General features: G+C 39.9%; 1 protein-coding gene across 2 annotated transcripts in view; it reads right to left on the bottom strand.

Annotated features, from left to right (window-relative positions):
* Positions 1-10,659, bottom strand: part of UBQLN1 (ubiquilin 1) — a 51,374-nt gene extending 40,715 nt beyond the window's left edge. Inside the window, exon 1 of one of the 2 annotated variants that reach the window (XM_045882304.3) lies at positions 10,185-10,659. In XM_045882304.3, coding sequence (XP_045738260.1) covers positions 10,185-10,364 — 180 coding nt within the window. In that variant the 5' untranslated portion in view covers positions 10,365-10,659. The remainder of the gene's footprint in view (positions 1-10,184) is intronic. The other variant, XM_045882303.3, reaches the window with a different exon arrangement.
* Positions 10,660-13,740: the final 3,081 nt, after the last annotated feature.

The raw sequence follows: 13,740 nt of genomic DNA on the forward strand, positions 1-13,740 counted from the left end.
AAATGGAGATAATACTTATTCTGCAGGGCTGATGTGAGAATTAAGAGAAGTATGTAAAGTACCTGGGGGCAGAATACTCACATTCATGCAAACACTCAAATATTCTACCCTAATTATGTGAAGATAAACTTTGAATTATAACCACTTTTTAAAATTAAGTTAACCTAATAAATAAATAAAATTAAGTTGATCTGACTTTTAAATCAGCTAAAAGAAATACTGTCATCCTTTACAACTATCCCACAATCCAAACCTGCCTTTAGCTGTCTGTGTCTGCTCTTATTAAGTATCCTCAGAAAAAAATAAATTTTGCAACTTTAAAAAAAAAGCTGAATATTAAAACATACACATTAATTGTATTCCTTGCAGAACTTCATATTAATAGCATTTAGCAAGAATTTTCTAAATAGTTGTCTGAATAATATACTACATTCAGGGCGCCTGGGTGGCTCAGTTGGTTAAGCGACTGCCTTCGGCTCAGGTCATGATCCTGGAGTCCCGGGATCGAGTCCCACATCGGGCTCCCTGCTCAGCAGGGAGGCTGCCTCTCTCTCTGACCCTCCCCTCTCATGCTCTCTATCTCATTCTCTCTCTCAAATAAATAAATAAAATCTTTAAAATATATATATATACTACATTCAAACATTTGCTATTTTAGTATTTTAAGTCACAAGTCTTTTAATCAGTTCCTCACTCAATATTGCTAATCTCCTGAAAAAAATCATACTCAATAAATCATCCTATGTAATAGTTCATCCAGTTATCACTCTCCAAATACCTGATGTCCAAGTAAACTTAATTAGTATCCTCATTAAAAAACACTGCATAAATCTAACACAAAGATGTAGAGTACAAGACATAACTAGAGACATGAGCAGCTGTATGGGAAAAGGGCACCTTCTTATAAATATAAAATTGAACACTCAGCCAGAAATGTTATACTGCATTAGCCATAAAATGTACTATTTTGAAAAAGACTTTCTATGATCTAAATCTGACAAAGAATAACAAACTAAATGTTTAATTATTCACATGCTAGGATACTATTCAAGCTTCCTTCTACTATAAAAAAATTAAGACTCAATTCACTGGCAAATAAAAGGGTGCAGGAGGAAAGAAACCAATACAAGTAGAACATATAAACCCTGAGCCAGGTACTTTATACATTTATCTCATGAAATCCTCCCTACAATCTAGTGAATCAGGTATTATATCACATGTTAAAAATGCTGCCAGTGAGGCTCAAAGGAGTAAAACACCTTGCTCAAAAATCTCTCCAATCCCAATGTTCATGTTCTCTCCAAAATGCAGACCACATTTCAACATACTTAAATTAATATGCCAATACACACTTCCCCCTTTCTCAAAATCCTAACAAAACTTTTATGAATAATAAATAAATAATAGTGAAGTTAGTTCCACAAATGCCAATACAGAAAGACCACAAACAAACAAGTGAAAAGAGAGTAAAGCAAAGTGTAATGATCTATCTGCTTAACAAGAATAAACAGAAAATTACATCTGGGTATATAAATAAAGACTTTTCTGAACAGAATCACCAGAAGAGTTTTAAAGGCTATAAAAATTTTTTACCAAAAATCATTATACCCAAGTCTCAACCCTAGAAATCTGTAGCAGCTGCTTAACCAGTAATAAATAAACCAAGCAGTCTAAGGTGGTATCAGTAAGCAATCAAACTAGCTCATGATGGCATAAGTTTACCTGTAAAGACCAGAGTTCAGATATTCTGGGGTAATGAAAATATTTTGCAAAGTACAGACACACATATATACACTTTATCATACTTATGAGTGGAATGCTAACCCAAAACTTTTTGCATCAAACAGCAGATTTACAGAAGATACCAACTTTGGTCTCTAAAAAAATTCCAATCCTAATTTAATGAAATTTTCTTTTTTTAAACAGTGGAAGCTGCTCTTACAGAAAAACAACAGAAATAATGCCATTAGACACTTAATTAAACTAAACACAAACATCACATTTTTCTAAGTAAATCACAGTTAAAAATATCCCCCAAATAAGTACAAAATATTGCAAATAAATCTTTAAAACACTATTTGCTCACTCAATAAATACCTGCATTACACAACAGGTGCCAAGCATCATGGGATTAGGAGGTAAGCAAAACAGCCTTGCAAATTCAATATGGGATGGGAAAGATAAAGTACATATAATCACAAAATGGTATCACAAATTAGAATTGTTGAACTCATTTAGACTGGTGAGCCCAAACTCTGATAAACTAACATTTAAATAAACTTTAATCACTATACTGTACACCTGAAATTAATATTGTACTATATGCTAACTGGAATTTAAATAAAAACTTTAAAAAATATAAACAAACAAACTTTAAGGCTGAAAAACCCAGCCAAAGAAGTCAAGGCAGCCTGGAGTAGTGGTTAGATGTGGGCTCCAAAGTTGGTCACTGGATTTGAGCCTAGGCTCCACTACTTAGTGGGTATCTGAATTTGATCATGTTATTACCCTAAGTCTGTTTCTTCTTTTTCTTTTTTTTTTTTATAAGATTTATTTGTTTATTTGAGAGAGAGAGAGCAGGGGGCAGGGACAGAGAGAGAGGAATCTCCCAAGCAGACTCCACACTAAGCACAGAGCCCAATGCAGGGCTCGATCTCATGACCCTGAGATCACTACCTGAGCTGAAACCAAGAGTCAGTCACTTAACTGACTGAGTGAGCCACCCAAGTGCCTCTGTTTCTTCATTAAAAAAAAAGGGTTAATAATGCTTTCATCATAAAGTTGTGAAACTTAAAAAAAAAATCATGTACTACACCTTGGTAAGTCTAGAATAAGTACTAGCTATTCTGTTACTGTCATTAGCAGCATCTGCAAAGGCCCAGAAAGGGAAAGAGCTAGTGAGTGATAGCTAGGGGAAAAGAAGACATACAAATGGCTAAAATGCAGTGAATAATAGAGGAGAGGTAAGTAAGGAGCAAGACATGAAGACTCTATTAACTGTCCTATGTAATTCAGAAGTCTGTAGCCACACATGGTTAGTCGAAATTGAGATGTGTTGTAAGTATAAAATACACTCCAGATTTTGAAGACTTAGTATTTTAAAAGAAGGAAATATATCTCAACTTTTTATGTCTATTTACATGTTGAAATAACATTTAGGACATCCTGGGTTCAATAAAACATATTATTAAAATTACAATACCCAAAAGGTAGAACAATGCAGTGCCCATCATCCGATGAATGGATAACAAAATGTGGCAAATACATACAATAGAATATTACTCAGTCTTAAAAAGGAAGGAAATTCTGACATCTGCTACAACATGGATGAAACATGAGGACATTGTATTAAGTGAAATCAGTCATAAAAGGACAAATACTTATGATTCCACTTTTATGAGATTCGTAGATTAGTCAAATTCAGAGAAAGGAAGTAGAATGCTTGTTGCCAGGGGCTGGTGGGAGGGGAATGGGGTTACTGTTTAATAGGTACAGTACCTCAGTTTTGCAAGATGAAAAGAATTCTAGAGATGGACGGTGGTAACGGTTGCACAACAATGCAAATATATTTAATGCCACTGAATTGTACACTTAAGAATGGTTAAGATCGTAAATTTTATGTGTATTTTACAATTAAAAATTTTCGCTTTTAAGTGAATATGAAAAAATTTAAATTCCGTATGCCTTGCATTAAATTTCTATTATATAGCACTGTATTTAAGCCATGATAAAATTTTCCAGTGAGAAGGGTTTTGAGCACCCATGTGACAGGATTTAGAACAGTAAGCTCTAATGCCCTAAGGCAGAAGTTAGCAAACTTTCTGTAAAGGGCTGAAGAATAAGTATTTTCAGTTCTGTGGGCCATATGGTTATTCTGAAAGCAGTCATAGATAATAATGTAAGTGAATGGACATGGTGGATTTGGCCCACTATCATTGGCTGACCCCTGCGTTAAGGCACTGTAATCAATGACTCCTACCAGCTGAGACTGCTAAATTTTCAGGAATTTTGTGAACCAGTTTAATATTGGTAGCTTAATATCTGCCATGGTTAAGTGTACACCATGAAAATCAGCAAACACTACAAAACAGTGCCGTTTTTCCTGAAGAAGTGGTTGACAAACATTTACCAACACACCACCGACTATATTTACTTCTTTCCAATGCATTTAATTAGTTGTCAGGGCACTTGGGTGGCTCAGTCAGTTAAGCATCCCACTCTTGATTACGGCTCAGGTCCTGATCTCAGGGTCTGGAGATCCACCCCTGCAACAGGCTCTGCGCTCAGCGTGGAGTCTGCTTGAGATTGTCTCCCCTTTCCTCTCCCCCCTTCTGTCCCCTCTCCCCACTCACGTGCATGTTCCTTCTCTCAAATAAATAAAATCTTAAAAAAATAAAAAATAAAATTATAGTAGTTGTGAACCACCTTTGAGAAAAATGGATAGTCATTCAACAGTCATTCTGTGTTCTATGGTTCAGATGAAGAAGATGACCAGCTAAGAACGGCTGTTCTAGAAGAATTATGTTCCAGCAACCAGAAACAAGTGAACATCTGAAGCACTCAAGAGCTGTGGAGAATGATAACCTAAGGGGAGAGCAATTTAAGACAAGCTGTGAGAAGGGCAGGAAGCCATGAGATAATGTATATACTGCACCCAATGAAGGTTTAATAAGTGGCAGTTATTATTAAATACATATTATTGTGCGTAATCGTTTAGATTCACCTGTAAACAAGTATTTACTGAACCCATACTGTGTGCTATGCTTTGGTAACACAATGGTGAACAAAGATCGTCTTTAGCAGAAGAAATAAGCATTAATCAAATAACCACATAAACACTGAATTTAAATTGTGATGAATTATGACCAAAAAGCAGAGTGCTGTGAGAAAATACAACAGGGAATCCCAACCTAGTCTAGACAATCAGGGATACTTTTCTGAGAAAGTGACCTTTTCACTGATTTAAGGTATGGGTGGAAACAGGCAGAGTAGGAGGCATTCCAGGTAGCACGAACAAATTGCAAAGAAGTCCTGAAGCAGGAAAAAAAAATGTAACAACAGGTCAAGGAACTAAAAAGTCAATATGGCAAGAGTAAGTGACCAAGGAGGAAAGAACACATCAGAATGGAGAGGTAGGCAGAAGCTGTAAGCACGTATGTAAGTCTAAGATCTGTGGGGAGCTATTAGTTTTAAGTAGAGGATAACATGATCTGATTAACATTTTTCAGAGATTGCTGTAGGAATGAATGTTGGAGGGGGGGGAGTGAGGTGGGGAGACTCACCAGCAAGCTCCTATAGTTTTCAGGCAAGAGACAATGGCAACTTAATGGAATCAATCCTCAATCTTAGAAGTACCTACTTAATCTATTAAATACTCGAGCAATTTTTGGTCTTAGGACACCACTCTTATAAATTTGAAGCCCGAGTTTTTGTTTATGAACATATTTATGTCTACTGATATTTGCTATATTAAAAATTAAAACTGAGGCATCTTTAAAAAAATTCATTTAAAAATAAACTCATACATGTTAATATAAATAACATTCTTATGAAAAGTAACTATATTTCCCCAGTGTGAAGAGTAGCATTGTTTTAAATTTTTGCAAATCACTTTAGTCTAATAGAAGACAGCTGGATTTTCACATCTGTTGCGATATCCCACATCTTACAGCGTCCAAGAAAGTGTGCTATTGATTTTTGAAAGAATTAGAGTGAAAAACACAACAGAATTATTGTGAAAATAGTTTTGATCTCACGGTCCTCCTAGAAGAGGTTTGGGGACCAACCCCCGACCACACTGAGTCATGTAATCACAATGAGATGCACTTCACAGTAACTAGGATGGCAATAATCAAAGACAGACAATAACAAATGTTCCAGGGAATGCAGAGTAACTGGAATCCTCCTGCACTGCTAGTGGGAATATAAAATGGTGGTCACTTTGGAAAATAGTTTGGCAGTTCCTCAAAAAGTTAAACACAGAGCTACCACATGACCCAACATTTCCACTCACAGGTACACACTCAAAAGAAATACAAAAGCATATGTCCACACAAAAATTTTTGAGTTATTCACAGAGACATTATTCAGACTGGTCAAAAAGAAACAACCCAAATGATCAATAGCTGATGAATGGAGAAATAAAATGAGAAATACATCCATTCAATTGGATATCATTCAGCAATAAAAAGAACTGATCCATACTACAACAACACAGATGAACCTTTAAAACATTACACTAAGTGAAAGAACCCAGTCACAGGTTTTCAAAATCTTTACACTTTCAGCACATTTCAAATCAATCCAACTGGGGCGCCTGGGTGGCTCAGTCGTTAGGCGTCTGCCTTTGACTCGGGTCATGATCCCAGGGTCCTGGGATCGAGACCCACCCACATCGGGGGTCCCTGCTCAGCGGGGAGTCTGCTTCTCCCTCTCCCACTCCCCCTGCTTGTGTTCCCGTCTCTCTCTGTCAAATAAAATCTTTAAAAAAAAAAAAAAATCAATCCAACCACATTTTAAGTATTTAATAGTTGATGTGGCTGGTAGTACCAAAGTGGACAGTGCTTTTCTAGATCTATCATAAAGTATAATGTTAAATGGTGTTTGTGTTAACGATCCTGACACACAGCAATTTCCCTTAGCGAGAAAAGGCTCAAATCTATGCAATACAGTATTTATGTTATGTCTAACTATATTAATACTTCTCTAAAAGTTGCAAGCAATGAAAATGTTTTCTGAAATTAGAATATATGTTGCCTGAATATTTCAGGTAACTGTAATCCAAATCTTACACTATAACCTAGAGAGCTATAAAATCCCAGAACAAGCTAATTAGATGTTACCTGGAAGCTCCCTTCCATTCTCTGCACTAATTTTAATGAATGACTTGACACACTACACCCCCACCTCCACCCCACTTTGGACTTCATCTCCCTTCTTGACACTTGGAAGTCCTCAAACTGTTTCCCATAGTACGATAATGAATAATTAATAGGAAAAAAAAGTCTCCTACACAGGGACCCTGTGCCAATACACACAACTTATCTATTTTTTTAATCTACTTACTTATATTACGAAAACCCCTATTTACAAAACCACCTCGAAACACACATGGTTAAGTTTATATTCTAACTACCCTTAACTAGAAATTTAAACATTACTCAATTGACTGCTCAATGAAAAGTAAATTTCACTTTAACTTCAAAAAAAGTGTTATTATTATCAACCCCAAACAAGTAACACTAATACCAACTGGATTAAGGTATCCTGTTTGTGCCTACTGGTTATATACACTCAAACAGAACCTGAGAATAAAATAAGAAAATTAGTTACCACCTTACAACATATTTTAGAACTGACCCAGAAAGTTTAATATAATTTATTCATATAAATACTATTTCAGTATGTAAGAGAATTTACATTATACAGAAACACTTACTGAAAGAGATTCTAAACTGTAGAATATGGAACTTGCCTGATAGAAAGCCTAAGCCTTCAATATTTTCTTTTTCTAAGTCTTTTGCCTACCATACCCTCTTTATCTCTAAAATTAGATAAAAATTTTCAGGACCAAATATTTTCCAATTTTTTACTGAGCATTTTTACGGAACATGGAATCTTAATGTCATTAAATATATTTTAATGACAAATTTTACTCAGTAACAAATAGTTTAAATCTATCAAACCCTTTAAGAAAAACTTACGTTACAAAATGACATACTTTCTTGTGCTTCAAGTAGAATTTACAAATCATCTGAAAACTGCTTTTCTTATACTCACACATTTTTCCTGTATGTGTTTCCCTTAAGAGACCCCACAGATAGTTAACTTGTCTTCAGGTTCTTGGTGCAGTGTTACATGTTTTTTTAATCATGTTTTCTGCTTCAGTAGAAAGCATTTTTCAGAATAAAAATTCAACTGCCATCAGAATAAGCTGCTTTGAAAAAGCTTTAATTTAACCAATTTACTTTGGTTACAGAAGAGTGAGATTAAAACTTCCAGACTTTAAAATTCTAATGTCACCATCACAAAAAGTAAAAACAAACCCTCACAGACAGAACACCATAAAATGACTTACGTGAATTTTTCTCTTTATAAAATATTGACTCTTTCTTCCTAATCTTTTACAATAAAGTGCTGAAAAGCAGGTAGGAAAGTAGAGACCTGAACTAGGAATCCTAGAAAGAAGACCCAAGGGCTTCAAAAGCTAATATGGCTACACATACACTAGAAGAGCTAAAATGAAAAAGACTGACACTATCAAATGCTAGCAGGTATATGGAGCAACAGGAACTCCCAAGCACCTTTGGTGGAACTATAGGACGTTAGAACTCTTCAAAAACATAGTTTCTTATAAAACTAAGCCTGTAGCTATCCTATCACCCAGTCATTCCACTTCCAAGTATTTAACAGGAGAAACACATCTGTCCAACAAAAAAAATTTGTACAAGAGGGTTCATAGCAACCAACTGCAAGAAGACCAGGTGGCCCTCAACAGGAGAGTGCATTAATTATGGCATAGTCATACAGTGGAAAACACAGCAATAAGAAGAAATTACCGGTATACACAAGAAAGAATCTCAAAAACATTACGCTGAGTAAAAAAAAACCTTACCGAAGAGAGTACATACTATATAACCCCACTTATGTGAAGTTCTAGAACAGGCAAAACTAATAGTGAAAAAAAATCAAATCAATGGTGGATGGAGGGGAGTGGGACTGAACGAACCAGGAAAGGCCAAGAGAGAACTTTCTAGTCAACTATAAAGTTCTACATCTTGATAAAGCTTTTGGATCATACAGGTGCATGTATCTGTGAAAAACATTGAATGGTATTTGCAACTTACTCTGAAATGCCTCCAAAAAACAAAAGGAACCAATACGTGATTAGTTGTGTGATAGAGCAAATACAGCAAAATGTCAATTGTAGATCATGCACATGTGAATATTCACTGTACCATTCTTTCAACTTTCCTGTATGTTGGAAAACAAAAATGTTAAAGGAAATTTTTATATAATTGAGGACATCCCCCCCCCACCACCACCAAAAGGTGATTCAGTAAGTGGTAAAAGTTTCTCACTTGACGGTACACTCTATTTAATGCTTCACAAAACACACCACCTTTCAGAACTATATAAACCAATACTCCATTTACTGTTCCTGAGGAAACTCACATGTACATCTCAGGAACTGTTTCCTCATAGACTTCACATTATTTTAGATCGTCAGAGATCAATTCCACAATTATGAAAAATATCCTGGGATGTACATTCAACAATAAGCTAAAGCAAATTTGCTGAATTCTTCAAGATTTTTAATTTAACAGCCAAGTTTGTATACCTGAACAGATTTTAAGTAGTAAGTTACTTGGTAATATTCTCCATTAACTCCAATTTTGTTCTCTTTTATTCGATTGCAACTGCTAATATCTGCAAAACGTGGCTACCATCCCCCTAAAATCAAACAAAAACCTTCCCAATGACTGGCACCTAAGGAAGGGATGAGCGATAAATATACTGAAAAGAAAACAGCAAGTCATCAATGAAAAGTCATCCACCTTTCTCCTTAAGCCTAGTATTATTAACATGTGGCTGAAAACAATTTCTACGTCATGGTTAATTTTTTCTTGAAGACTGGAAAGCAGGACAAAATTCAGCAATCAAAACGCAAAACTAAATGTACACGTGCTCCTCGCCCCAAAATCTACCCTAATCCGCAGGCAGGTAAAACAATGAGCACCCCCCCCCTTTTTTTTTAATTCATGAGACAAAACCGCAGAGGAGGCTAAAGCGAACCCTCGCCCCAGCCCAGCCTCCACCCCGCCCGGAGCGCGGCGGTGGTCCCTTTCCTTTGTGAGGAGCCGGAGGGAGGCGGCGAGGGGCGGGGAGCTGGGGGAGGAGGCTGGTGGTCGGCCGACGCGGGAGCAGGAGGAGGGCGCGGAGGGAAGCGGCGTCCGCGCGTCCCACAAACAGGCCGCGGGGCCCGCCACAAGCCTCTGCGGTGTCCCAAGGAGCACGCCCAGGAACTTGGGTATGATCTAATTCGAAAAGAGACCCGCGAGGAGTGCCCAGGGCACCTCGGGGGACGATCCCCTCCCAGACCCTTCCAAAACCGTCTCCTCCTGCCGCGGGCGGAGGTCCTGCCGCCACCCCCACCGCGGGCCCCGGGCCAGGGCGGCCCTCACCTGCTGGACGGAGCTATTCTCGGGCACAGCGAACTCCTCCTTCTCCTTCGGGGTCTTCACGGTGACTTTCATGATCTTGGGCTCCGCAGAGGCAGCGGCCGCGGGGGCGCCGGCACCTTCGGCCGCGGCGGCGCTGTCCTGGGAGCTCGGAGGGCCGCCGCTTTCACCACTCTCGGCCATGGCGGCGGCGGCGGTGACTCAGGCGCGCAGGAGGGAGCGGGCGAGCGAGGGGGAGCCAGCAGACGGCAGAGCCGGCCGGCCCGGGCAGCGGAGAATGCGGGGCACGCCGCCTCAGTGACAACGGGTGCAAGGCCGCCCTGGCAGGCGAGGGGCCGCGGAGCTCGGTGTGGGCTCCGGCGCAGGTCCGCGTCGGGCGTTCGGCAGCCGCCGTGTGTTCAGACGCCGCTCGGTCGCAGCGACATCCGCAGCCGCCGCCGCTCTTCCTCCTCCCCGCCCCTCCCCCCACGTCCCTGGGCCAGCGCCGCGCAGGGCACGCCGGGTAACTCGGCTGGCGGCGTCGCCGAGTCATGCCTGGCCGGCCCCGCTGCCACCTCCGGCTGCCTTTCTTTCCCTCTCCCGCTCCATTCCTCAGAGGGTAGGCGCAGCCAGAGTGGAGGACTGAAAGCAAAACGGGGGGGGGAGAAATCAGTTCATTTCACTTCATCCCCCAGCCAAAAAATAAATTAGGGGGTTCTGGGAGGCGCTCCGTAACGGCGCGATGTGATGACCTCACGGCTAGCGAAATTACTAGAAAGGGGGCTCGACCACTGGGCGCTGCAGCGGCGGATGCGCCTGCGCGCTGGTGGTTCGGGTCGCGTCCCCCGGCCCCTGCAGCCCCCGCGTTGGCGGTGCGCAGCCCCTCCGTGCCCTCACGCCCGCCTCGCCTGGCCGCTGCGCGCCCCCAGGACCCCAACGGGAGGGCGGTGAAAATGCTGGCGAGTTGTGCTATCGTTTCAACATCCTTCCATTTGCCTACTTGTAGGATTTTTAAATGCTTGATCTTAGTGCCCGGTGCGCGGGAGTTGGAAGCTAAGTTAATGGAGGAACGATCTTCATCATAACGAAAGGAAAATGGGCCGCAGCCACCCTGCGCAATCCCGCGGAGTCATTGCTCCATGGCCACGGCGTCCCGCCCTCGGGCCAGCCCAGTTTGGTCTGGCGATCAGGCCACCTCTGTTGACCGTGGCCTCTCTTTCCGCTCTGACAGCCCTGCGCGGGCGCCCTGAATTCTCTGAACACTGGCCCTCAAGATACGTGGGGCAGAAGCAGGGTGCCCAAGGACAGCCCACCCTTCTGGGGTAGTTTAATGTAGCTGAGGTGTTCATTTTATAGTCTATCAAATTAATTTATTGCTGCAGTTCAGACTTCAGTAGTTGTTCAAAAGTCATTTTCAGGAGAGTATGGGTACAAATAAGAAATGTTAATTATTTTTCCCCTGACAATCCTGAATTTGAGATGACGTCATTTGCCTTTAAAGATGACTTGCAAGGAATGTAGAACCCAGGACATTAACCTTATTAAATAGTATTGCGCAAATGGAAACTCTGACAGCCCACTATGACCCAAATATGCAAAGACACATTCTGTATTTCTGTTTTTAAACAATCCAGCCCTGTTGTGGCAAAAAATATTGTCCCATGAAGACTACTTTTTAGCAGAACCCCTTGGGAATCTGGGTGTTGAGAGTTCTGAAAGAATAAATTGCAATACAGACATCATTTGACATCAGCTAAATTTCTGGCAGCATTGCTCAATAAGGTGAAGAGATTACACAAGGCTCTCTGCTGAAGGATGCACACTGCTAAAGGGTGACTACGTGCATGTGTTTAGATGTGAGGTAATCACTACTTCTCAAAGTAGAAAGTTCCACCATCGGACAACCAATCATTATCTCTAACCTGGTTCTTATGAAATTGCTCTGTAATTATCTAATTTCTTTAAAAAAAATTATGTATGTGCACAGTTTATGGAATAATAATAATTTATCTCTAAGAATATATAGTATATATGCCACTTTTTAGAAATAATCCTACCTTTTAAGGAACTGTTGGTAGTGGGGGTCTAGATAAGGATCAACAAATTTCCAGGGGAGACTAGATGGTAAATATGTTAGGCTTTGCAGGGCATACATTCTCTATCTCAGATAATCAGCTCTGCCCTTGCAGCACAAAGCAATTCATAGACAACCAGTAGACATAGTAGTCTATGAATTAGTGGCTGTGTTCCAAAACCACTTAAAAAACAGGCCTAGAATCTGATTGGAACCCCAGGGTCTACATGTCTTCTTGAGGCATTTTCTTCTAAATGATTTTTTTCATTAAATGGTCAGTTGGAGAAAAATTACAGGAGCATATATTTCATTCATTCTACAAACATCAATTGAGCATGACCAATGTCCAAGTACTATGTTGAGAATACAAGACAAATAAGACTCAGTCCCTGTCCTCAGAAAACCTAGAGGCTAGTTGGATGGGGAGTGGGAGAAGTGAAGGAGATAGCAGTCACAAGCTGGTAAATGTTTAATGACCAAGTCTCCAGAAAACAAGCTTTGATTTATAGTGTTTGCCAGTTTCCTTGATGTAAATATTTGCAAAATAGCCAATCTCAAGCTACCAATTTGAGGTCAACTTGCTCACAAGTTTCCTGAAATTTTACCGGTCAGTTCTCACAAGCCAATATGAGCCAGATATCCAAACTTCAAGTACAATGATAAAAGGTTATTGTTCACATGGTAGAAGAATTCTTCCTTGACAAAATGAGGCAATTAATTCAACCAACATGAATTTATTGAGCACATTTTAATGCTGTGTCCAAGAACTTACATAACTTCAACACAAGGTAGTACACATGTCATGTCAAATAAGTGGTATAAATAACATGCATTCATCATGTTACTCCCCTATTCAAAATCCATCAGAAGTTCCGTGCTGCCTGGAAAATAAAGCCCAAGCTTCTTAACTAGGAATCCAAGGCCTTCTACTAACTCCTAGTCTGGCTTTCAAGTTTCATTCCCATTAACCTATAGATAGACTCCACTGCGGTCATACATATTTATCACCATCTGTAGAAGCACTTGTACATTATATTCTCCTCACCTCTGGTCATTCCTTCAAGTCATCACATCCCCTCCCCCCACATTGTGCCCATTGTTGCTTCCTCCTCTCTAACACCTACCTTGAACAGCCACACCTATGGAATCAATTTTTTTCTCTGATCCTCCATCATAATTATTAGAACAATTTACTTAACAATTCATCACTTGTAACATAGCTTCTATTATCTAAAACTATTCTTCTGCCACCAGTCTAGCTCACATCCTTATTAACTGTGGCCTAGATAACAGCAATAACGTCCTACAGAGGTTCTTCTGCCTTGGGGTAATGTCTCCATCCTCAAAACTGTCTCCTCTTGGTGCCATCTTATCCTTCTATAACTAAGCTTTGGTTATGACGCCTAGAAAATTTTCATGAGCTCTCATCAAAGAACAACACTGGGTTATCTGAGTTGTTCTATAATCTATCAAGAACTGTGAACAGTCAGATTTTTTCCCTGTTAC

Source organism: Mirounga angustirostris, unplaced genomic scaffold (assembly GCF_029215605.1).
Source record: "Mirounga angustirostris isolate CCGP_5_RB_7025 unplaced genomic scaffold, mMirAng1.0.hap1 SCAF_15, whole genome shotgun sequence".
Classification (NCBI taxonomy): Eukaryota; Metazoa; Chordata; class Mammalia; order Carnivora; family Phocidae; genus Mirounga; species Mirounga angustirostris.